Genomic DNA, 27,242 nt, shown 5'->3' with positions numbered 1-27,242 from the left:
TGGGTACGCGCTCATAAGTTAATGGCGCGGTGAGTATCATTTACTAGTTATTGTTATTATTGTAGTTGTTAACGCTGTTGGGCTGCTGGCCATTTAGGCTCAGCTTTTTTCTTTGTTAAGATAGCGTCAGATAAGGTTGGCGTCAGCGGCGCGTGCTCGTAGCGTAGCCACCCCGTAATTGAGTTGTTTAAGAAGCGGCCTTTTTGCCGCTGCTCTGGTTAAATAGGTCTTCCTTTGTTTGACAATCGTGGTGCATGAGTGTGCTCGCTCGGACCCCTCACGACCGCTCCGCATATCCCGTTTCATGGCAAAAGGAGATACTCTGTTTTTTGACATTCATTGCTGCACTGGAGTGTGTTCGCTCCAGACGGCGCTACGTTATATAGTGGCATTAAGTTATTTTCGCCTTAAGACAGCAGGGATTGTCTACATTGTAGCGTCACTGTCAACAGTAACTGCACCTGGGACAGTGTGACACGCTTAACCACGGTGCAGGCTGCCTGCTTGCAGCATGAGTGAAGGCACAGTCAGTGACAATGTTTATGACCTGTGCTGACTGCCGGGCCCCTCTTGAGCCAGATGATGGCCACGACAGATGTCCTTCCTGCCTGGGCATTGACCACCTACGGCAGGGGCTAACTGAGCTGGCGTGCATGAATTGTGCGTGCCTAAGCCTGGCGGTGCGGTCAGCCAGACTGGCTCAGCTAGGGAGGACCACTGGGGCTCAGCGGCCTCCGCCACACAGGGACAGTCCTCCACCCCCAAGTCCTCACAAGCGTAGACGGACTGAGAAATGTGAAAATCCTGGTATAGCCAAACTTAAAAAGGTTGCCCTGTCACAAAAGGTGGACAGTTTGACGTCTGAATTTGCACAGATTAAGGCTCTCCTTCAGACAGTGGATCTTTTTGCCTCCCAGGCAACGACACACTGCCCCCTCTGGTTTTCTTTCGGGGAACCGAGTCCCCTAGGCCAGGATGCTCTGGCACACGCATGGCCCATGCAGCTGCTGTACGCTTTCCCGCCTCTGCCATTAATATTGCCAACACTGGACAGGGTGTCTGCAGTGGGACACGAGATACTGCTAATAGCCCCCAGATGGCCAGGAAGAGTATGGTTTCCAGTGTTACACCAACTTCTACAGGGAGAGCCTTGATGCCTTCCGGTGCGACGGGATCTCCTCTCACAGTTGGACGGCCAAATCTGGCACCCGAACCCATCTCGGCTGAAACTTTGGGTCTGGCCTCTGAAGGGCCGGATCCATTGATAGGGCTCTGTGAGCCAGCAGTGGTGCGGACTATTCACAGTTCTCGGGCACTCTCCACCAATGTGCTCTATACTAATAGGTGGAAGCTGTTTGCCAAGTGGTGCCGAGCTCAAAATCGGGAGCCAACACAATGCTCCATACCGGGTATACTCAGTTTTCTTCAGTCACTCCTTGATCGGGGCCTCGCAGCCTCCACAATCAGGGTGTATATTGCCGCCATCTCATCTATGCGCAATAGAGTGGAGGGCGTGACTGTTGGGTCCCACACTCCGGTGACCTGCTTCCTAAAGGGGGCTCAGCGATTGAGGCCTCCTCGGCGAAACCCAGTGCCCTCCTGGGACTTGCCCCTTGTTTTGCGTGCACTGTGCAAACCCCCGTTTGAACCCCTGGGGGGTATAGAGTTGAACTGGCTGTCCATGAAGACAGCCTTTCTCTTGGCCATTACATCAGCAAAGCGGGTAGGAGAGCTACATGCTCTTTCCATGAACGGAGAGTGTCTGCATTGGCATCCGGGGGGTACGGGAGTAACTTTATGGCCAAACCCCTCTTTTCTCCCAAAGACTTTTTCGCCCTCATACATCAACCATCCCCTTAGGCTGGCAGCCTTTGAACCCCGAGATCGGGGGTCTGAACTAGGGTTGAGCACGGAGCTTTTGTGCCCTATACGGGCACTCTGGATTTATATTCAGGAGACCGCCCAAATCCGGCAGTCTGACACATTGTTTGTCTGTCATACAGGGCCAAGACGGGGCCTTGCCCTGTCCAAACAGCGGCTGTCGAGATGGATAGCCGAGACCATCGGCCATGCTTACAAGTGCAGTGGTCTTCCAAGCCCTTCTCATGTTCGGGGGCACTCCACCAGGAGTGTGTCTACATCATGGGCAGTCCTGCGGGGTGTGCCCCTCTCTGACATTTGTGCAGCAGCTTCATGGGCCTCACCCTGCACATTTGCTAGATTCTACAGGGTTAATGTTGTACCACATAACCCAGTGGCTGCAGCGGTACTTCCTACACCTTCGCAGCATCTCTAACAGGCAGGTAACAATTCCTCCTGACTTTGTTGATATTAGCCATCCAGGTGCTGAAAGCACCGCCTCTGGCGGTCAGTAGAAACGAAATAGAACGATGGTTACGAATGTAACCGCGGTTCTATGAGTTTCGGATGACCGCCAGAGCTCGGCAGTCACTCGGAATTTCCACGAGAAGATTGCCAAGAGGTCACTTCCTGGGTGGGCCTGCCCTTTGTGCATACACAGGGCATACGTCACCCAGGTCACAGGTGACTTTGTTGATACAAACACTCGACCTGCACATGTGTGCGATGGATATCCAGGTGCTGAAAGCACCGCCTATGGCGGTCATCCGAAACTCATAGAACCGCGGTTACATTCGTAACCATCAATTTTAACTGTGTCGGGCTCGGACACAAATTTCTTAATGCCTGTCCGGCTCGGGCCAGGTTCGGTCACAGCTCTGTCGGACGCGGGCCGGACTTGGACAGAAAAATTCGGCCCGATCCGGACTGTATTGCAGAACATAACAAATCTAGATGGATGACATTAACTTGGGAGCCAGATTTAACAACATCCAATTTGTATCATACCAGTGAAAAATACATCCTCCTTGTGGACTGGCCAAAAAAACTTACTGCATATTGCTGCCCATATTAACTCTTGGTGTGACAGTATTTTCTGGGTCATGTCCAATTAAATACTTCAATACAAATTCAAGAAAAATGTATATTTATTTTTTAAAACCAGTTACCCAAAACGTATATACTTTCATGCATGTAAAAAAATGTAGTCTGAGGCGAATGGATATTAATTTTCAGCTGAATCAAATTGCATTAAATGGACTGGAAACCACAGTATCTTTACAAAATGATCTATCGTCTTTGTATTGGATTGTGGACCATGCATCCAAAGATCCGGCTAGTCTGAGAAGGATACATACTCATCTGCACTGAATAAATGTGTGGTATAGTGTTACCATGCTGTAAATGCTGTTTGTTTGAAGTGTTTATAACCTGTGTAACTGCATTACTCAGGATGCCTTTCCTTTTTGGTCTCCATCCCATATACTTACTTTAATGTCATGATTTACCTGTAGTTTTATTTATTTATGACCTCACGTTTATTTTCAGGTCCTGTTTCATTTTTTTCCCATTCCATATGCTGTGCTATACCTTTTTTAATCTCAACCATCTAGACAACTCTATTTTAGGGTGTTTGCTACGTAAGTACATATTATATAAGTGTTACCTATTACTTTTGTTCTACAGCCATGAAGAGATGACTCTGCTTACATATGCCTCTTTTTGTGGGCATTTGCTTTGATGCCAGTTTGATTTACCGTGCTGTGGCATTGAATTGGGCAAAAAATAGGATTCAAGGTCTGCATTTAGATATACCTATATGCAGGTGTGCATGTATTTGTGTGTGTGTTTACCTGCATCAGGCCAGACACCTCTCCTTTCCGAAGTGGTGCGGCAATGGAGGGAGTGAAGGGCTTACTCTCTTCCACTGGCCGGCCTTTCAGGAAGTGTTTTCCTGCCTCGTAGATATCCACCTCAATCATCTTCCCTTTGAACTCAGCCCTTTTAGGTACCAGCACCTGCAAACCCGGAGCGACACATCATAACTGATGTCACTGCACATTTTGCACATTGGATCAAATTAACATTGAGTGAAACTTATAAGGTACAGAACAAAAACAATGTGTTATTTAGTGATTGTATTTTAGTGACCACAGGTGAGATATATCCAGCAACTTGCTGTCATTCACATAGAAAGGCAGACCTATAAAACCATCCATGCCAATAACGACCCTCTGCATGTTTTACCATCTGTCAATTATATTTTCAATTAACTGCTGCCCAAAACCGTTTTTCCCAATGCTCCATCACATTGTTATTTAGCTAGTCCCTGTCTGCTTACAAAAAAAAAAAACACACAGGGCTGAGTGTTTTCAGTTCCATTTATGGAAGCCCTCAAGGTCAAAAACTACGGCAACAGCTGTGAGATAAACCACTGGGATTTGCTGGTTTGCCTTTTCACCATGGCAACTATAAATCTCGGCTGATCACAGCAGGAAGGAAGAGAAAACAAAGAGTTATAATAAAGGCCTAGTGTGAAATGGAATTGGTTCTTAATGAAATGTAAATAAAGATCATACGCAAATGCTGATGTACTTCTTTTGGTCAGCTCTTGTTTCAGAGTCAATCTCTTTTGTAAACACTAACAGAATAATTGGTGTTGTGATTATTAATGAGAATTAAAACTGTAATCACTGTAATGTATAATCACAACTAAAGTAAGGGTTTTCTTTGATAACATCCTATGATTTATTCTATTTCCCGGGTGAAAGAAAAAGGTATACGAGTGATCACCTTATGATTTGAAAAGTTATCCTTCCTGAATGAGCAGACATGAACACGGCTGAGCATTTATGGTAAACTGTCAGGGTGGTTGCATGCTGACTCAGATCATCTGGTGGTCTGTCTAACCATTACACGACTCTGCAAGGCTAAGCTACTGACTGGGCAGAGAATAGCATGTGAACTGATGGAGGGAGTGTTACTGCTGTGATGGCAGGAGTAAGCCTGGCTCGGGGTTAATCTGTCAGTCTTTATCCAGCTAGTGGAATATGATAGGAGATAGTGAACAGGCCAGACAGACGCACAGCCAGCGCCACACCTGCCTAATCAACACACCTGCTGCTCGACACTGACTACTGTGAGGGTGCGTGTGTATATGTGTGTGTGTGTACGTAGCTGGCAACCAGGCTGAGAGCAGAGAGGTACAACAGCAGGCCTGTGGGGGAGGAAGGTGAGGGAGTGTGTGTGTGTGTGTGTGTGTGTGTGTGTGTGTGTGTGTAGGTGAGGGTCATTTGAGGCCCATTACAGGGTGATTAAATGATGAAAGACCTTGTCCGATTTCACTGGAAAGCCCCATCCCCCCCCTCCAACTTCCTCACTCAGCCACTAAAACACGCACGCACGCACGCGCACACACACACACACACACACACACACACACACACACACACACACACACACACACACACACACAGTGGTTAGGTGCCTATTATAAGCGTCAGGATAGATATCCATCTGATGGTGTAAAAGTGAAACTAGGCCATTTGTTCACACTCACACCTCTCTCTACCTTATTCCCCACTTCCCTCCACCCACGCACTCACCCCCTCTCCATATCCTTCGGTCCCTTTTCTCTGCTCCCACTACTCTTTTCACTTCTTTACTGATCCTTAACTTCCCCATTTTTGTCCCTCAACCACGCAATCCTCCCAACGGAACCGCTCTGTTTTGCTTTTCTCTTTCTCTACATTCTTCCTTTTTGTTAAATATTTGTGATGCCGTTATCCAGAGTAATATTGGTGACATTTAACCATTAAGTTTTAATTTTGATTAAATTATAGCACCAAAAATAAATGTTGAGTTGTTAGAATAATAATAATAATAATAATAATAATAATAATAATAATTATATATATATATATATATATATATATATATATATATATACATACAAGTGAGGACAAAACCTCTGCAATGTGTGTACTGTATGGGTCTGTGTGTCCTGTGGATGTAGACATAAAGCATACATGATATGGAGGTGTATCCATCGGGGGGACAGATTCAGAAATTGCTACATAGTGTTTTCATGTTCTTTCTTTTTCAAGTCATAATGTGATTTAGGAGCACATGCCAAATATTCAAAGTAAAAAAAAAAAATTGGGAGAGGGAAAACATCTTACATGTCAATGCGTTTTCCTCTTGAGTACAGTCAAATGACACACATGACATACATGCCTGCATATGCACACATGCATGAAGGAGCGTGCACTCTACCACACACACATGAACCGGGTGACACTTGTAACTTAAGTTTATAGCCTGCAGAAGGAGGTGCAGAGGAGGAGGAGCGCAAAGTGGAAGGGAGGAAAAAATATTATCATCCCCTTCCCTCCCTGCTAATAAAAAGCAACTTCAAACATGTTTCTGATGATGGTAAAGCAGGAGGAAATTGATTTATTTGAAGATGTTTTAAAGTGAATTTTTCACAGGTTGAGCGAGGGTCTTTGAAGCCATGCGGATGTGTGTGTGTAAGGTAACAGCTGGGTGTGTGTAGGATGGAATGTTCATGTCTTTAGGGCTGACCTTAATGCTAGTACAGTAAAAAAAAAGAGCAAAAAGTACTGCCGCTATCAGCCGCCAAATGCTCTCATGACCACCGCAGGGTGTGTGTGTGTGTGTGTGTATGTGTGAGTATGTGTGATGTTATAGCTAACCTACTTTAGTCAATACAAGCATAAGCTTTTGACACCTGCTGTGAGTGCTCTGTGACATGCAAAGCAAAGCTTGTGACCTGATTTACTAAGTGTGAAAATTAGGGAGGTTTGGATTAGCTTCACATACGGAAATATTTTCATCAAACACAGATTAATGTAATGCTTTTTTACTGTATGTTTTTGATGGTGGATAGAGTCTGCAGGCCAACTAAACTATTTCAGGATTCATCCAACACAAACGTGTCAACAAACATGCAGCGTGCTGAATCGTCCTACAGCAGATGCTGATATGCAACTTAGCTTGATAATAAGTTTGATCACCATGTTGGATAAAAAGGAAATAAAACTGAAACAGTACCAGTACTACGCTAAGTTTCTTTTTAGGGTAGTTTAAATATATTGAATACATATTTAGTGTATCTTAATTTGCTTTGGTCAGAAATTGTGGTTGTGAATGTGCTATATACTGTAACCCATAAAGTAAAAATGTGCTGGTGAGAGCCACATGTGCCAGTCAGTGTGTGAGTCATTTATTAAAGTATTTAAACAAATATCTTACCTGTTCATAGAACTTGTTGTGAGACACATAGTATTGGGCATCAAATGACTCCTCTGTCACCAACACATGTTGCCTCTCTCCTACCTACAAAGACAGGGAGAGAGATGGAGAGAAACAATTTCTTAGACAACAAATATCAAACATATACAAGTTTATTGACTAATGAAACATCAGCCTTTCATGCAGCAAATGAGTTTTCATCTATAGACATGGCCGTGTGTGTGTGTGTGTGTGTGTGTGTGTGTGTGTGTGTGTGTGCATGTCCACAGCCATATGCTAACACTACATGAGACAACAAGACCCTTCATCTCTGTCTCCTCTACTTTCTTTTCTATCTCTGTATCTCTTTCTGGATGATTTAGTTTAGATTTAAAAGTGACATTTTTCTTGCCAGTGATGTGCTTTTAAGTCCGAAAGGGTAGGGGTGTGTAAATATTATTCTTCTGTGACTCTAGTGGCTAGAATAGTGTTAGAAATTAGGGTTATTTGCTTCAACTGAGCTGACAGAATCACCTTGCTTCAATGCATATACAAACAGATACACTAATTACATCTGCTGACATACATCTACACATATCTACTGTGTGTACCAACGTAATTTGACAGATAAAAACACTTATAAATAAATAAATACAAATTATGGTTGTCTTAGTTTATGTACAGTAGATATTCATGGGTTTCTTCTGTACATGAGTTTACGGATTTTGTTACACATGCCGCGTATAAGGGCTGGGTATCTTCTTTGGTTGTAATTCAACACAAGCAACATGCCTCGGTCATACAATATGCTTCTATTCATCAAGATCCCAATTCAATCAAAGTTTTGAGCTTTCATGCTTTTTCATGTTTTCTCTTTAATTACAATCTCAAGGTTCTCGAGTCATTTCAGTTTTAGCACTTTGGCTGAGAGGATAGTGAGTACTATTAAACTCGCGTCCTTACAAAAAAGGAAACTGAATAAAAAAAAAAACGAAATAAAAAAACCCCCACAAAGCTATACAGGATACAATTCAAATGCTTAGCCAAAACAGACTTTTCAGGAGGTCAGAAAATAAAATACTACAACAAGGCATCCCAATGAAGGCATTGTGTATGGGACACAATGTCTTTATTGGTAAAAAGTATGCTGTTGACTCAAAGAAGGAGAAAGACAAGGTTGATTAAAGTACTGCAGTCATGAAAAAACACCTCAGGATTGACTTCAAAAGAAAAGGAAATATCTTTTCTCATATGTCCCCCATGGACAATTAATTTGACAATTCAATTCTGATAAATATTTCACTGTGCTTCATGGTTGGATCTACACTGATTTCATTTTAGTTTGCTGTGGATGGACAAAATCAATACTTTGTTGATAGAATGGTCCAATGCATCTCCTGAAGTGTCATGATTTAGCACAATAAAATCATCTTAAAACATTGCCCTAGGTGATACACATCACATCTATTTTGCCATGGTATCCTGGCTTATACAAACATGCTAATGATCTTCTCATGTAAGAAACCACCACATAAAATTCTGATCCCAGCCAGCAATTCAGAGCATAAACCACCTGGGTTTTAAACATTAGCAACATATAGTATCAAATGTTGGGTACAGAGTGTCCTGTAGGCTGAATGGGCAGTATTTGCATTTTAACTCTGTCAGTGATGAGCCCTGCACTGAAAAACTGTGCTGACTGATCATTTCCTTAGCAATATGTCAGAGCCTTAGAAGTCATGGCTCTGACACATTGCTCAGGGTGTTTCCATTTTTGCAGACACCCATCTTCTGTGCTCTTTTCTTCCCTCCTTTCCCGTCCCCATCCTTTTGCTTCCATTCCTTTCTCCTATCTCGGGGCGCTTTCTTTGTTGTTCATACTTCTCTTCCTTCCATTATAACTCCCTCTCATCCTTCTCTCCTTTACTGATTTTACTGTGTGTGCGTATGTGTGTTCCAGCACAGACAGCACCTGCACAGGCATGCTGACAGACTTAAAAAGAGACCAAATAAATCACTGTTTCCTGCAAACAGAGCAATTTTCAAAAAAAAAAAAAAAAAAAATCCTTTGAGCATTATTATTGGATGGCGAACATTTGATTTGGGCCTTTTGTCTCTGCTGTGAGCTTAAAACCTTAAACACATGAATAAAAACTAGTTTTACCTTATTGTACATATATTTAAGGAAAAAAAGAATGGTTGTCTTTTATAAACACTTGGTGAACTCGACTATTAGCCATCAACCACTGAACATAATTATTTTATTTTTTAAGTTGTTCTCCCCAGTGGCGGATGCATCACTTTATCACGTTTAGTTTTCAGTCTGACATTGTGCGCCAGAAGGAGATCTGGATGAACTGAAAGCTAGATGTGTATGATGTGAATTTGTATGGATCTGCCTGTTTTAACAATGCCTAATCCACCCCTAAACAACCAGCGAAGAGCAATGATCTGGGATTAAGGTATATCCTAATCAACATCCGAATGTGTTGATTGAACTGTGAAATAAGAGGAAGATCATGCATGAACACACCCAGCATAGACCAATGAGAATGTATTGAATTCAGTAAATGAAAAGTTCATGAGCTGCAAACATCTCTGTGCACCACACAATGAGCTGTGTGTATGTACAGTATTTGTATGCAATGTGTGTGTTGGTCTTTGCTTGCGTATCTGCGTATAAGTCTGCATTTCGATTTGTATTTACTTCAGCTATTGAAAAATGTCACAGAATACCAAACAAGGCGTCTTTGCACAATGAGATTTTTATTTACTTTGCCATCCAGAGAGTAATATCCTGTGATACACAGCAGATCCACTACAGATTTGTGGGATTATGACTTTAATTGATAATTAATCCACATCATAACATGGGCTGAGAGAAATGTGGATTTGAATTGTATTCAACATTTTCATCTGCGTCACAAATAAAGGAGCAATTCACTCGAACATCATCCAAAAAAAATAAAAATTCTTCCATGGAAATAGATTATCTTTCTAACCAGACTGAAAAGCAGCCATACTATTGCATGGGATTAATCATAAGGAGCTAATAGTCAGCATCAAAGGAAACAAACAACAAATGAAGACTAGAAATAGGCTGATTATACACCTGCTGTGGTGCCAATGTAACAATACTAACAAAGAAAGACAGTTAAGGTAGTATACCATTCACATAAAAGTCACATTTAATTCATTAAAATGGTCTTTATACTGTATGAGGGCAGCCACATTTAAACACACAGTGCCAAACACAAAGCATGTGCTTACAATTAGGACACACTACATTATCTTAACCTATTCTGAAAATGTGGTGGATTGCATTCTCACTCCCTTTTAAATCCCTTTTAGGATAGGATATTCCATAAAGTGATACTATATTACATAATATATTTTTACATTGAGTCAGACAAATGAGTCAGTGCATCAAAAATATAACTTGTCCACAGACTGTAGGTATTCTCAGATCTTGCTATACAGATGACCACACATGTTATACCTACATAACTTAAAACAACAATCAGTAGGAACAATTTAAGTATATTAACTGATTTATAAAGTGTTACCTAATCAGTCCGAGTCAAACATTGTAGTTAAGATTCAGTCCTCACGTAACAAAATAACTGTCCCGACCAAAATGAACTTTAAAATGTAATTTTAACATTGCAACCTGCTTTGGATGCTGTAATAGAGTCCTCTGTGTTGTAGTCTCGCATTGCCAGACCTTCCTGCACAGCACTGCAGAGGAGGGTCTGGTGAGTCCACACAGCATTCTGGGATGGGAGACAAACTAGTCTGGTTTATTGGCATTTCTTCAAACCAATCACAATCGTCTTGGGCGGCGCTAAGCGCCGGACGGAGGAACGGCGCCTCTACAAAATAGCCTCGGGAAGGAACTTGTTTTAGTGGAACGTGTACATTCAAAGGTTGTTTTAGTTGTGCAACAGAAAACACAGATTGGACAGATAGTCTAGCTAGCTGTCTGGATTTACCCTGCAGACATCTGAGGAGCAGTTAACCCTAGTCCTTATACATTTACCAGAGTTTAAAATTCCAACACAAAGAAAGCGGAAAGTACCGGACATCCGGACGAAAAGAGTGAAATCCGACGGAATTTCCGGCAGCAACGGAGCAATCCCGGAAGTGGAACGCCGTGGATATAGACTATCTGTGTTGTGACTATTTTTTTTAAAATCTACATCAAAGTACTTTTATTTGTGCAGATTGCTTTCTACTGAATGGTGCTGTTTGTTTCACCCCACCCCCCCAATATATTTATATCAATACTTCATAAATACTTCATCAGAGTTATACACTAGCAACATGAGAAAGAAGACAGAGTGAAGTAGATATATAGGATGACACGATGGATAGTTGGAAGTGAGGAAGGTTAAAAGAAAGAAATTAACTGAAAAAGAAGATATTGATGCAAATAGAAAATGAGAACATTTAAAAAAAAGTCCTACTCCATCAACTCTTTAAATACCAGAATTGTTTAAGAGTAGACTTCAAGTATTTGTCCTCTTCAAAGCCTCTACTAAGCAGTCTAGGCCAATCTTTTTATGTTCACAAACAAATACACACCCAGTCTCCTCTTTTTTAAACTCAGCCATCAGTAGTGGTTAAAGGTACTTTTTCCTAGTTGAAAATCTGACTCCTTATCTGTCTGTTCATGCCCTGCACTCAACTGCCTTTTACATTCCGTTCCAATATAATTTGTGTCCAGTACTTTCAGCCTTAAATTAATAATTATTAATGATATCAGATTTACGTTCTAGTATGTCAAAGGAAATAGGTACTTTGGCAGCCAGTAGACTGACTCACTATGTATCTGGCTGCACTAAAGAAAAGAAAGCCATGTTAACCACTGCCGCTGGGTTTACAATCTGATAGGACTGGCTCCGTATTAGTAAATTAGTAATGATGTTTGAATTATTGGTGACCACTTTAAAGTTTGATAAAATACAAATGACTATGATAAAGAACTATCATGTGGTTTGGTTCATATAAAGCATTTGAAATGCTGATTGAACAAGGGTAAATTAAAGACTACATAAAGAAGTAAATACCGCAATAAATGCCTTTAAGCTTTGAAAAATGAACTACACACATGGGTTAGAAATGTCAGTGGTAACAGAATGTAAACAGTGAAACAAAGGAAGTTTGCAAGTGCTTCAGCTTTGACCAGACCTAGACACAAACACTCCTGCCAGTAACACAAGTTGACTACAGAGTCAGGAAGTACTCTTTGAAAGGCACATGGCATCTTTATCCGAACACTTCAAATAGTACAGTGGGTGTTTGATAAAGACAGAGAGAGATAACATTAACATCTGATGTTAATCCAGCTAGAATCCATCCACCTACCTGAAACCAAATGCAAGCAACGTATATAAGTACTGTGTGTCTGCAAATCTGAATACACATTAGAATTTGAGAAAAACACTCCATTAACACAAACCTTAAACCAATAGGTCTGCCCCTTCTTAGTCGTTTAGTCGACTAATCTGTTGTTTTGGTCTAAGTCGACTAAGATTTATTTAGTTGATTAGTAATTTTTTATGCTTTTTTATGCTTTTTTCCATGCTAAATTAATTATTTTAAAGAACCTTACGAGCACATCTCTAGTAAACACAAGATCTAAAGTGGGTTCTTTTGCATGATTCTAAAGAATTCTACAAAATATAGAGTGTCAGTCGACTAAGAATTTCTTTAATCGAAGTTAGCCCTACAAATTAAAACTAAAGCAGGTTCCTGTGTTTGTAAGAGTACAGTTATATATATAAAAAAAAAAAAAAAAAAATATATATATCTTCAACTTCTCTATAACACAGTGCAGTACATACAACACAAGACTACAGTGCTCGCCAGCCCCTTTCACTCTGTGCAAGTCACTAAACAGAAAAATGTATTCTTACTTCAATAACATAACAAGTAGCACAGTTTACATCATCACCACCAGTGTATTTTTTCAGGCTTATAATGTTTGGTGAACACAGACTTGAAATAGCCCAGGTGTTGTATTGTCATACTTCAACTACCACTTGGGACCTGAAGGGTTTATCAGCGGCCAAGATGATTATCTTATACAACAGGAAAAGAGAGATCAATCTTTGTTATGAACTTTCACAAGTTTTGTAGTATTTTGAATTAAACAAATATTGCCCAGAACTGAAAGCACAATATGTTATATCTTATTATTCCTCCACCATTTTTGAGTAAATAAGAGCCCGGGTTTTACAGAGCAACTGCCATGCAGTCAAAGCTCAAGGAAAACAATTGTCTTACTAGTTTTCTACTTCATGGAACTCAGAAGCACTTAGTGAAAAGAAATAAACCAATGACCCATCAGTGTGAAATATTAAACCCCTGACAGTTTGGAGCTTTGCAGTTGGGAACATAGAATGGAGCAGTGGAATATAGCATAATTCTGACTCTTTTAGACAAAACTGAGACTCCATGAAAATAAAATTTGTGTGTGGGAGATTTAGATTAGATGAATAGCAAAAAGACAGGAGATGCATGATGGAGTGACAGAAGAAGATAAATGAGATACAATATTGCCTTGGCTTTAATTCAGCCTCATTCCTGGTGTGTGTGTGTGTGTGTGTGTGTGTGTGTGTGAGAGAACAAAGACAAGAGGAAGGAAAGACATTAGGATATTAGGTAAGTCACCCAAAATTCTAACTTTACAAGCATGATGAAAGGACACTCGTACACACAGACCCAACAAAACTAGCCAAATCCAACACACACACACACAGCAACATGACAACAGAGACGAAGCTCCACACCTACAGTTAAAAGACCTCGACACACCACTATACCAAGCATCTTTTTAGGGTAGTTACCCTGATATACCTCCTTCAATACACACTGGGCTGAAGCCTCACTCAGTGTGTGTGTGTGTGTGTGTGTGTGTGTGTGTGTGTGTGTGTGAGTGAGTGAGTGAGTGAGTGAGTGAGTGTGTGTGTGTGCATGCGTGTGAGTGTGAGTGTGTGTGTCTTAAGGCTATACAACAGACCTCTAATGCTTTCTTCGCTCTCATATCCACCCCGCCCTCTTTTTCTGAACAGAGCTAGTGAAATATGAGAGGTTTTTGCCAGGACAGAATTCTGTGCACCTGCATCAAATCTACAACCCCCCTCCAGGAATTCTCTAGCCTTCCCAAAGCTCACCAGACTATGCTTCACGCACGCACGCACGCACGCACGCACGCACGCACGCACGCACGCACGCACGCACACACACACACACACACACACACACACACACACACACACACACACACACACACACACACACACACACACACACACACACACACACACACAAAAACACGATTGGTTAAACTTAAATAACGATGTGCGAGCAAACAAGCACGAAAGTACTCAAAAGACCTATAGACCCTTTGCACGTGATGTCACGCTCTACCCGCGCGAATTATGAACGTCATGACGGACGGTGGAAGAGCTATGCTGTAGACAGACGGCAAGTCAAACGCGTACATGTGTCGGTACACGATCCGTTCTGCCTGCACGATCCGTTCTGCACATGCGCAAAATGTTCGCGCATGCGCGGTTGTATGAGGATTTACGACACTGCACGATCTGTTCCACGCTTCCGGTCGACAGCCAAGCTAACGTTAGTTTAGCTAACAGCTAATTCGGCTAACCGCTAGCTGATTGTAATGGTCTGCCGTAAGCCTCCACAGGCAAGCTAACGTTAGTTTAGCTAACGGCTAATTCGGCTAACCGCTAGCTGATTGTAGCGGTCTGCCGTTAGCCTCCACAGGCAAGCTAACGTTAGTTTAGCGAACAGCTAATTCTGCTAACTGCTAGCTGAGACAGCATGTAATAACTTTAAAAGACCCTCAAAATAAAACTTGAAAATAAACGTTGACATATATAACAAACACCTAACATATATAACAGCTGTTACGTCAGTTCTACTTTACTTGTGCTCATTTAAAATACAATCACTCAATACTTGTCTTTATTGTTATTACTGTGAAGTCTTAATTTAGCTGTAGCCTGCTTTTCCCATTACGTTTGAGTTAACGTTATTTTATTAGACTGAATCTAGCTGTCAGCTAGCGGTTAGCCGAATTAGCTGTTAGTTAAACTAACGTTAGCTTCCCGGTGGAGGCTAGCCATAGGCTAGCGTGGAACAGATCGTGCAGGTCGTATCCTCGGTAAAACAGTATTATCTTGCGCATGTGCAGAACGGATCGTGCAGGCAGAACGGATCGTGTACCGACAACATGATCGCTCATATAACAAAATGGTTATTTCAAGCAAAAATGGAGCTCGGCTCTTCCGCATTGTTGGCCCATAACGCTGGTTGGCTCACGATGGACATGCGCACTAGCAACAATTTGTTTGTGTTGTCGTAGCAACCGGTAGCAACATGCGCGTTCATGAGCTTCTCTCTCGTGTCTCTTACAAGTGGCGAACTCATAAACTCGCCGTAGCAACATGCGCGTTCATGAGCTTCTCTCTCGTGTCTCTTACAAGTGGCGAACTCATAAACTCGCCGTTTTCATTGTCTAAAATATTCACTAACGTTAAAAGTGTTTTCGTTGTTCCCGATCGTTTACATGCTTAGCTAAATAAACGATAGATGTATTTAGCTAGACAACAAAGGAGATTTAATAATTATGTTGTGCTACTAGCTAGCTAGCTAGCTAGCTACTAACTAGCACTAGTAGTTAGCCTGCAGTTTCGTGAACAGAGCTCATCCATGGCTTCAGCTCTTATCCACGTTACAAGCTTTACAGCATACAGCCATCGGATGTATCATAAGAGAGAACCAAGGCGATGTAATCACTAGCTATGTCTGTAGTAACGTTATGTAGGCATGTTCTAGTTATGTAGGCATTATCTAGCTATGTATAGATCTTAATACAGCCATGCTAACTACCCCTGATGTTAGCAACTAGCTAGCTAGCCGATAGTCCACCAGTTTGGGAAACCCTAATGACGTTACATCCACGTAGCTAACAGGCTTTACAGCATAGCTACATACATCCCTTGGATGTATCATAACTTCATAAGATAATACCATGGACGTATTAATAGAACACATGGTGAATTACAACCATTAGCTATATCCATTATTACAGCTAGCTACATGAGCTCAGGAGAACAGTCATGTGAGTGGGCGGGCGCAGTCCCGCGGCTCTGCTCGCGTCCACTGTGCACGTTCATCATGCCAAATTTAATAATTCTGGATTTGCTTCTAGTGAATGTTAAAAATGTTAAAAACGTGACGTTTTAAACAAGGACCCTTTCAGTGTTCGGGCTGGTAAGTTGATATACCCAGAAACAAATTATCCGCTGAAACATAGACGTTTCTTTCGCCATGCAAAGTCTATGTGAAAAGTCTTTCTGGGCCATGGGGTGCAGAACCACCGTTATCCGCTAAGCCCACGGTGGCTTTTAGACTTGGCGCTCTTTCTGGGGGCTTGTTCAGCACAGGGCAGATAGTGCGGGACAGGAAGTTTCATCAAACCTGGTGACAGAGCCATCTACCGCTCTGGCAGTGATAATGTGGGTTTGGAATGATTCGTAACATTTTTATAATTGTAACGAGTAACGATGCAGCACATAAAAAATGTATCGGAGTAAAAGTATTAAACTCATCGAAAATATGTACTGAAGTAAAAGTGGAAGTAGGAGAAAAAAATAATACTCTAGTAGAGTACAGATACAGCCTTTTAGTACACTGTACTTAAGTACTAAAAGGCTGTATCTGTACGAAGTACAACTACTTGTTGTTACTATACATCTCTGCCTAAAGCCGATTTATTTATTCAAAGTTTTGCTACATGGACCTGAAGATCATTATAATAATGTGCTCTACTCCTCCTTACACACATACTAAATCTTTCTATTCAAGACGTATTGTATGTCAGCAGGGTTGCACAAAACCAGACACATACGCACTTGATTGCTTCATCAATTTCAGCCATCCAACAGAAAAGACAGTGTATTCTGCCACCAGTGTGACAGATCTAGTTCGTCAAAGGACATAGATAGACGTCTCACACACACACACACACACACACACACACACACACACACACACACACACACAGGCATGTGCCAGTAGCCTTTAGGCTCTTTAGTGTCTCAGACGCTGGAATGAATCACATCAAAATAGAGACATGGCAGAAAACACAGAATGAAAGCCTTAGAAACATCAGTTACTAAAATAAATGAGACACACACACACACACACGGAAACACAATCTCACATATAATGAATCATATGCTTTTTTTTTTTTTTTCTAAATGGACTGTGAGTCTAATAATAAAGGTTATCTATCTATCTAAAGGTTATCTATGCCTGAAAGCAACATTTGAAAGTGTCATGAAGAAAGAATTTGGACAGAATCAAATGAAGGAGTTCAACAGTATGAGATCTGTAGGTGGACCTTTGCTGAACTGGAATTTGTCACAGTCACTTCTAAATGTTGTAAGTAAATGTTTTGAGTTCTCTTACATCAATAAGTACAAATATAAACTGGACAACATCTTAATATTGTTTAGTTGATACATAGAACCTGAATGCAATTTCATTCTACAGACAGATGCCTGACCAAAACAGAAACAAACAATAAAAAAATGTATGCATGTATGTCACCTTTTATTACAGTAGATATTGCAGATCTCACCTCCTGACAGTCTATGTAACTAATGGCCTACACCAGCTTTTCCTCTGATACCAGGCTCTATACTGTTAAGCATTGATCATGTGTTTCTTCCCCATGCTGGAATGGTTAAAATTGTTATCACATTGTACATTGCCACAGTGATTGGAAATCGTAAAAAAACATTCCATACTCCATTTATTCATCCACTGAGGTGCTTGTTTGACCAAGTGTGTGTGTGTGTGTGTGTGTGTGTGTGTGTGAGAGAGGTTGGTGTGGGGATCAAACCCCTGGCATTACAGCGTCTATGTTTCTGAAATTGTGTGTGTTGGCAACTGCAGCATCAATCAGAGCTCAGCTGTGATTGTCAGGCTGATTGTCCGTTATGTCCCTGTGGGCCTGGAGGCCATGGTGTGTGTAATTCATGTGCATTTGTGTAAGAGACAGAGAGCAGAAGAGAGCGGAAGAAAGTGCATGTGTAATGCACACTTCTATACATCCACATGAATCCATAATTGCAGCTGAAAGTAATGCCTTGGCAATAGCAGCATGATTATGATTAGAACTGTAGGCCACACCTGAAGACACAACAAATCATACATGCATAGGAAGGCCTATCTAGCGAACGCGTCTGATTGCTATTCAAGGCTAGCCCTCCAGTCGTCCTATTAGAATGAGAGAAATGTATGTATGTGTTTTGATAAGGGAAAGAAAAACATGAGCTGCAAGGCCATCCTGGTGGCTCTATGGGATAAGGCAAGAATCATGTACTCCTAATGCCTAACTGGGTTAAAAGCCGGCTCATGACCTTTGATTGCATGTACTATCTCTGCCTCCATGCTTGCTTTTCTGACTTTTAGTAATTGTGCAAATCCAAATAAAAAAGGTGATAAAAGTGATTGGAAATTTGGTTGGAAAACTGATAAGACCCAGAGAATTGTGTGTGCTGCCGAGAGGAGAAGAAAGTAAAAAAGCAGCAGTCTGTCGATGTAACAGACTACAACTGCTACTAGAAGTGGTAGATTTTCAAACAAATGTAAATAATGACGTGGGTGTAAACATACAGGTGGCCTCATTCAAATGTAAAAAAAACCCCTCTACAATCCACGAGTTCAGTTGTTGGTGCTAAACTCTGCTTCTTCAGTGCACGGGCCAATGCTGACAGTTAGTCAGAATACAAGTAGTGTGATGTTTAGGTAGCATGGCAAAAAGTAGTGCGGAGGTTGGATATTGGATGGACACACAACAGATACAGTACAAATTAACCACAACCACATCTTAACCAAAGGTTAAGTTACCCTTAAAATTTAGGAATGTCCCAATCCATTTTTTTCGGCCCCCATCATTGTTGTGAATTAAGCAGCTAAAGAAAACATCTACAAAAAAAAACTCAACTCACAGTTGTACAGTAGTGAGAGGTGTGTTTTTTTTCTTCTCACAAACAATCTTTGGTGGAGTACAGACTGTTGTCTACAGAGATCACACAAACCAAACACCCAGGTTTATTTTGGCCTGATATCAGAATCAGAAAATAATTTATTGCCAAGTAAGTAACACTAGCAAGGAATTTGCCTTGGTGGTTGGTGCATACATAAACAAACATATTAAACATTAATATGAAATAAACAAAAAATATCAAATTACTCAAGAAATTAACATTATTCAGCAACCACTGACACAAACTTCACGAAAGATATGTTTTTTCATGTTGTTGAAACTATTTTAGAGAGTTGTTGATTTATGGTCATTGTGTAGGCTGTAGTTTGAAGTGTTGTTGAATTGCATTATAGGTATAGAGACATGGTTCTAACCCCACTTATATTGAGGGTAGACTACATTAGTTTTAGCAATGTGTACCTATTAAACTGGCAACTAAATGTACATGTCTAACATATAAAATGTTTTTAAAGCCTAAAAAGGGTCCATATTTCACAGTAAAGATCTTCTTTGCTTGTAAACTGCACAAATATTCTTTAAAAAATAGAGTAAATGGTTTTCTACACAGGTTTGCGTTTGCTTAAGTCTTTCACATCACTGTAGCATTCTTTTCAACTAAACAAAAAATAAAACGAGTTCAGACCATGTCAACCAATGTCAAGGAAGCCCTTAATAACTATCATTGTGTACCACATACCAACTTCTTTTCCCTCTCTCGGTGTACAGAATACTGACAGGGGACTGAAGTGTTCTGTGATGTAGTGTGTTTGCTTTTGTACGTTCAAAATTTTATTCTCTTCATGGACTAAAGATTCTGTGTCAGTGTGTATCTGTGTGTATGTGTGCGTGCATGGCTCAGTATGCTTGTGTCCTCCTCATATGTCCCACTGATGGTACATTCTGAAGTGGTGCAATGATGGACTGTCAAGTACTCTGCTGTTTTTTCTCTCTCTGATTCACTCAGGTACCCAAGGACAAGAAAACAACAGATGAACCAAGGGCATATAAAAAGGAAGAAGAATAAGAGGGAAGATTTGATTTTCTTGATTCTCATTATAAACTTAATTTTTTCCTTTTGCTTAATTAGACGGTAACCTCAGGTGAGTGACAGGGAGGAGGCAGACATGAGGAAAAACACAAAAAAACTATCAATAAAGCTCCGCACCCTGCTACGCCCTGCTATGCTCTGCTGTGCCCTGCTACGTCCTGTAACGCCCTGCAGTGCCCTGCTACGCCATGAACTACTACAACTACTATTTCTAGTCATTGTTCCATTATCTTTATTGTGACTATTATTGCCACTGTTCATCACACCCCAAACCGGCACCGTCAGACACCGCCTACCAAGAGCCTGGGTCTGTCCGAGGTTTCTTCCTAAAAGAGAGTTTTTCCTTGCCACTGTCGCATTAAATGCTTGCTCTTGGGGGAATTACTGGAATTGTTGGGTCTTTGTAAATTATAGAGTGTGGTCTAGACCTACTCTATCTGTAAAGTGTCTTGAGATAACTCTTGTTATGATTTGATACTATAAATAAAATTGAATTGAACTTACAAGCCCTTTCAGTCAGGATCATCATTTGTATCATCCGAAAACTCATCTTTTTAAATGCTAAATGTCTTATTTACTTATAATTATTGGAATTTGAAAATGAGTGCTGCTACTAAAACACTTGTTTTGAAAGAGAACATTGGTACACCACTTTTATCTTGTTATCTGGCACTTGAGAACAATTTGAGCTTTGTATAACAAGGGCAGATTCAGACCAATTACCAGGGAAAATGTCAGGAAGTAAAAGTGAAGTAGTAAAAGAGACATGTAAACTAGCAAACATGATGTATTTACTCCAGGGGAAAATAAAAACACAGTTGGAAAAGAAGTAGGAATTCAGTCTAGCCACCATGGGACATGGCCACTCTCAGGTTGGCCCGTCTATATGGGACAAAAAGAGGAGATCGAAAGGGAAAATGCTGGCAGGCAATCTTGATGCAAGGAGTAGGACACTGATAAAATGTTAAATTCCTATAGGGAGAAGTGAGTAGAAAGAAAAGTAGTAGAGTTAACTCTGCAAAGCCTTGGGCTATTACTGGAATACACACAGTACAGCATGGAAAGAACATTGGGTTGGAAAGCGCTGACAGTACAGATCACATGTATATATTAAAGGTCACACAGCAAGGGAAGCATGAAATCCACAGAATAGCGTTTCCTATAGGGAGACGGTAAGCTTGAGGTGACAAAAAATAGTATAAAGTATACTGAAAGACAAGTCACCCAAAAGGCATTTTGGCCATTCTGGCAAGTTCAGCAAGTAAAGACAGTGACAGCCACAGATTGTATGGATGTCAGGACCACATACCAAATGGAAGAAGAAGCACATTCAATAAATGTCATGTCTCAACCACCTCCCATGATCCCACTGAGATAAGCACATTAGACATGCTTTAATTTTCACTCTAACAGTTTTTTCTCCTTTTTTTCTTGTTTGTCTCCTTTCTTTTGTTTTGTTTATTTCTCTCACTTTGGGTCAACTGTGTTGTGCTATAACTAAAGTGGAGTACAGGTATGTAGTAAAGCATACTACAAGTATTTTAGAAATTATTTCACACTCACATATTACTCCCTTGTCAATGGGTCTGTTCCACTCTTAAAAAAATACCCATCCCCAAAATAGCCTTATATTGTGATGTTGCCCGCCAGGATGCAAAATCACAACGCATCATAAAAATAGTTACAAGCTGTAATCCATATTTTTAATTGTATATTGGGTTATTAATCCTACAGTACCTTAAGAGCTAACATAGCACACTGAATTCAATACAGTCTGGTGTTCCTGCCCTTCAAAGAAAATCTTTATTCCACTGCTGATGCACAGATGTGTTGTTGCATGCACTGGATTCATCTCGCCAATGTAAATAGAACCTAACAGCGTGTTCTTTTTATTAGTAAATCAAGTCCATCAAGGTACACAGGTGGCAACAGAATATAACAATACTGTAGTAGTTTTACGTTAAGAGCCATGGGTCTCTACTTAAACCTTTGCACTAGGGCTGTCAGCATAAACGCGTTAATCGCGATGCGATTAAGGGCCAAGCATAACGCGTTAATTTTTTTTAATCGTATGCCACCATTTATTAATTTATTTTACACTTCACTCAGCTGCGCGTCGTGCGTAACAGGCTACTATTTTGACCCTTTGCCGCACCTTTACTTATCATTAAGCTGCCATACTTCCTCTTAAAGGAACACTCTATTCATCGTAACCCCCAGAGTTAGATAAGTCCATACGTACCCTTCTCATCTCCGTGCGTGTTGTAACTCTGTCCGACGGTTCCACCGGTAGCTTAGCCTAGCACGGATCCTGAAGGTAATCGGTTCCAACTAGCCTACTGCTCCGAATAAGTGACAAAAGAATGCCAACATGTCCCTATTTACATGTTGTGATTTGTATAGTCACAGTGTGTACAAATAACAAGGTCACATGAGACACAGCCATCTTCTAACCGTATATAAACTGGGAACTATATTCTCAGAAAGGCGAAGCAGTGCTACTTCTGCTACTTGGGCGGAGTGATCAGCCCCGAGCAGATCAGCAATGCTTCGCCTTTCTGAGAATATAGTTCTCAGGGGGACAGTAATTTCACGCATACACTGCCTGTACGACGTGGAGAAAGCAGCCCAACTGGAACTGCTGCAAAGGGCAAATGCTGTCTCATTAACCGGTGATCACTGGACGTCAGTGAGTAATCAAAATTATTTACACTATATTGACTCTAGATTCAAATGTGTGACTAGATTCACACATTTTCTTTTGTTTACAGTAAATAAATAAATAATAAACAAATACAAATCTTAAAGTCAACTTCATGAAGTAACTTTCTTTGCATTCATTTGATTCCCAATCAAGATACACTGGTAAGAATTGCTTTCCATTGTTAATATGTACTTAAAAACAGTTCTGAAATGCAAAATAATAGAATTTTAATCATGTGATAAAACATGCGATTAATTGCGATTAACTATAGAAATTCAGCGATTAATCGCGATTAAGAAAAAATTAATCGTTTGACAGCCCTACTTTGCACACTCTCACAGCAACATGAATTTATAATAGGTAAAATATGCTCTTTAAGTACAAAAGTACATGCACTGGTGAGGTTGCAGAATAAATACAGAATGTCACTAATGTGTTTACGTGAGTGATATAGACTGTGAGTAGAGCAGAAAAGCAGAGATGAATGTAGTGTGTCTGTTTATTGGCCACAGGGTTTGAAAGAGTTGACAAACCGACACTGATATGTGTGTGCTTATTAGCCAATGTATGGCCAATGTGTGAGTATAGCATGAGGTGAAGGCTGTAGTATGAATCTATGTCTCAGAGAGACAAAGAATGTGACAGGATGGCAGAGAAACATGTATGCACATAATAACCCATGTGCAGACAACGTGCAGATTAGAAACTGGTCTTCAAGTCTTCAGAGGGTGGAAAAGGCATTCTCATTAAATTATGTAAAGAATAATTTATTGTCATGATTATGTAATTTGCTACAATATCCCACTCTTTCTAGGTTGAGAAGAGATTGATAAATTATGGCTGTTTGGTGGCCACAGGCTCAATGAGCGCTGACATAAACCCACACTGATGTATGCGTGCTTACAGGGCAATGTATGGACAAAGTGGGTCTGGACAGATGGAGAGGATACAGGCACATATAATGTGTCTTATTGGTCTAATCCACATAGAAAGAAAGACTGGGATCAAAAAGAACTGCGGTGCACACACAAGGTCACTTGGCAGATTCTAACCTAATCAACTTCAGTTTTATATATGCTCAGATCGGACACTTTTTTTTTTAAATGGCTTTTTCATTAATGTCATCTAGCAGTTGGCCTTACTGTTTAATTTATATTTAGCATACATAGATTGAAAAGGTTTGAGAAGGCCTGCATTATTTGAATTTCTCTTAATAATTATTCTGTGTATACTGTAGATATAATACTTTCCAAAGTAAAAGTGAGATCTCAGGCAGAAAGTGAAGAAATACCAATTGGGGGACAAAAATGACAAAAATGAACCAAATATCAAGCAAAACTCCATATTTAACGTAATACTTCATGTCACTCAGGCTTGTGTCTAATCCAATTCATAAACTCAATCTTCATCCATCATCAGAGTGATACAAGAACACCAGGTCCTTTGATAGCCAATCAACCAGCAGAAATAAATCAAATGCATTATCTCCCTGAATCCTTGTTTCATCCTTTCCTTTAAGTGTAGCCATCGTCCCCTACAATAAATAGATGAAAACATGGGAGTAAGAATAATTTAAATATCTAAAAAAGTTAAAGAAGAAAATCAAAACAGAAAAGTCAAAATCCTCATCTCATCAGTAAAAGTCATATTGGTTTCAGCAAGATGAGGCTTGAAGGAGCAATGGCTCACAAACGGGACAATATTAGCACTTCAATGGTGTTGATTGATTTATGGTGGTTGGTGTGTGTGTGTGTGTATGTGTGTGTGTGTGTGTGTGTGTGTGTGTGTGTGTGTGTGTGTGTGTGTGTGTGTGTGTGTGTGTGTGTGGGAGAGGTGTCAGGTTGAAAATTGACTCAGAGAGCACACACACACACATGCGCACACACTCAGACATAATGAACATTAATCAAAGGGAGCAGGTAGTAATCAGACAGAGCTTTAAGAGGCTAGCCTGCTAGCACACAGCTGTGCCATTCAAACCAACAGTCATCAGAAGCAGACAGACAGACAAAAAGCTCAATCCCTCAGCATTCACTCAAGACCAATAAACTTGTAAAACTTGTTAATAAATTAACCAATAAATGTAGATAACCCTGGATACACTCATAATACAGTAGCAATCTGGTTTACTGTTGCTATTAAACCACTTCAAAAATGCAAGTTTAATACGTTGCAGTACAAAATAGGTAAAGTGGCTCCCATATGTATTGATACTATATAAAAGAATCATATCCTCTGGTATTTAAGACCATGACACAGATATACAAATGTGAAGAAAGCAGTCAATGAATGAGTGCGCATTTCTGGCACAGATACATACTATACCAAATGCACATCTAAGTGCAAGTGGTGTATGTAGATGAGGCAGGGGGCATATTGGCAGGCCGAGCCAGCTCTTATTGTAAGATAATGGCACAAATGCAAATGAGAGGCCGATCTAAATGGCTTTGACATCATTTGAATATGCATTATACCAGCTTGTGTCTGGTATATCTGAATTTGACTCTGCATGTGTTAAAAAATGTGAGTGTGCGTGTGTGTGTGTGTGCCACTGACTTTGCCTCCCTGAATATGTGTGCATTTCTGAGGGGCTGATTTTGCATATGGTAAGCTCTGATCTGCTGTCTAAACAAACAGGAATACAGGGACCAATATGCCAGTCCTATACGTGTGTGGTTCAAAATCTTCTCTTTAAATACTGTGTATGCTCTGTTTAAATGGCAAGTAAAGAAGGAGTGCTTCATAGAGTGTTTTTTTTTTCCTGTGTGAGCTGTGCATGTATGTAAACGTATTTGTGTGCAACTCAGAAAAAAGTGATTACTTCAGTGTGTATCTCTTTACTGTGTGTTTGTGTTGCAGCAGATGCCAGGCCCTTGGGTGGCATATGGCTGAGTGGCAAAGCTATCAAACGGCCAGTGTTGTGTATGTGTGTGTGTGTGTGTGTGTGTGTGTGTGTGTGTGTGTGTGTGTGTGTGTGTGTGTGTGTGTGTGTGACATGCCACGCGGCTAGGGCTTGAGTAGGATTTGAATGTTCCTCCAAAATTAGATGCCTCTATATTCATTACCTCTAACACACACACACACACACACACACACACACACACACACACACACACACACACACACACACACACACACACACACACACACAAACTCCTCCTCTAGAGGGCTCTGCTAATTTGTACTGTACACAGAGCAGAGCTACTGTACTCATTAACACACACCCATAATCACACAGATATACACAGATGTACGAACAAGCAGATAAAAAAACAAAAACCCTTTCCTGAACATAAACATGTAGGCACTACACAAGATTGGCGTAGATAAATGAGTGCACTTTTCGGGTTCGTGTTTCTGCATGTAGCGTTAGCAGTTTGTATCTGCAAGAGTGACATATTTTTCACTGTTCTATGATATATCAATAAGCAAAGCTGAACAGAATCTGCATTGAGATAGCTTAGGTTTCATGGAAAGTGACATGGATTAATTTCACACATTACATAAGTATCTTTAAAATATTATCGGATGTTTGGAACAAAAATAAATGTGTGCTAAAACATTAAGTTTTGTCTATCATTTTATCCCTTGTGCTGCAAAAGGATGTCAATATTTGCAAAACATCTACACCAAATTTCATCCAACTAATTCTTGATAACAGTATTTATGTGCATTAATGTTTTTAAATATTTTCTTGAATAGCAATGCATGCAGTTATTGTAATCATCATCAATACATGTATTTTAGTGAAAAAGCTCACTGTACGTTTAAGATGTTTTCAGACTTGTAAAGGACCCATGAAATCTCTATGGATTGAAAGCAACTCTTTATCAGTGCAAATGCTGAAAATAGACAATAAAAAAACTGTACTAAGCATAATTCAATATGATGACAAAACATGGGACTGTGGCTTGTGTCAAGGTGGGGTCAACAGTTAATGTGTTGGTCCTATTCAGTTATAATGCACAGCCAGTTCAGGGACACACTCTGCAGCTACTACAAAAAGGAGAGATGATGTGAAACTTTACATTATGCATGTATTGCTCATTACACTTCACAAAAGGCTGACAGTTGATGCTATGGCTGTGAATATGGTTATTGCTCAGACTATGGTTGAATCTAAGATGCTATGGATATGGCTATGGTAGCTGTATAGTGACTAATCGGCTAGTTATCTAGCTGCAATTATACAGACTTGCGCCTGAGCCAGCCACAGCTGAGGGTGCGCCCACTTGCGCTGTGGTAACAACCAGTGGCAGTCTACTAAATTATGCATAATATTGAAT

The 27,242-nt window shown here is 40.5% G+C and overlaps 1 protein-coding gene across 2 annotated transcripts in view; it reads right to left on the bottom strand.

Moving 5' to 3' along the window:
* The window catches only part of cdkal1 (CDK5 regulatory subunit associated protein 1-like 1), a 292,036-nt gene that overhangs the window by 16,628 nt on the left and 248,166 nt on the right, over positions 1 to 27,242 (bottom strand). For both annotated transcript variants that reach the window (XM_031298668.2, XM_031298667.2), the window contains exons 13-14: positions 7,135 to 7,218; positions 3,714 to 3,878 (exon numbers count right to left, since the gene is read on the bottom strand). In XM_031298668.2, coding sequence (XP_031154528.1) covers positions 3,714 to 3,878; positions 7,135 to 7,218 — 249 coding nt within the window. The remainder of the gene's footprint in view (positions 1 to 3,713; positions 3,879 to 7,134; positions 7,219 to 27,242) is intronic.

Source organism: Sander lucioperca, chromosome 10 (genome assembly GCF_008315115.2).
Source record: "Sander lucioperca isolate FBNREF2018 chromosome 10, SLUC_FBN_1.2, whole genome shotgun sequence".
In the NCBI taxonomy this organism is placed as follows: domain Eukaryota; kingdom Metazoa; phylum Chordata; class Actinopteri; order Perciformes; family Percidae; genus Sander; species Sander lucioperca.
The sequence above is the reverse complement of the archived record's forward strand: the minus strand, read 5'-3'. Positions and strand labels throughout refer to the sequence as shown.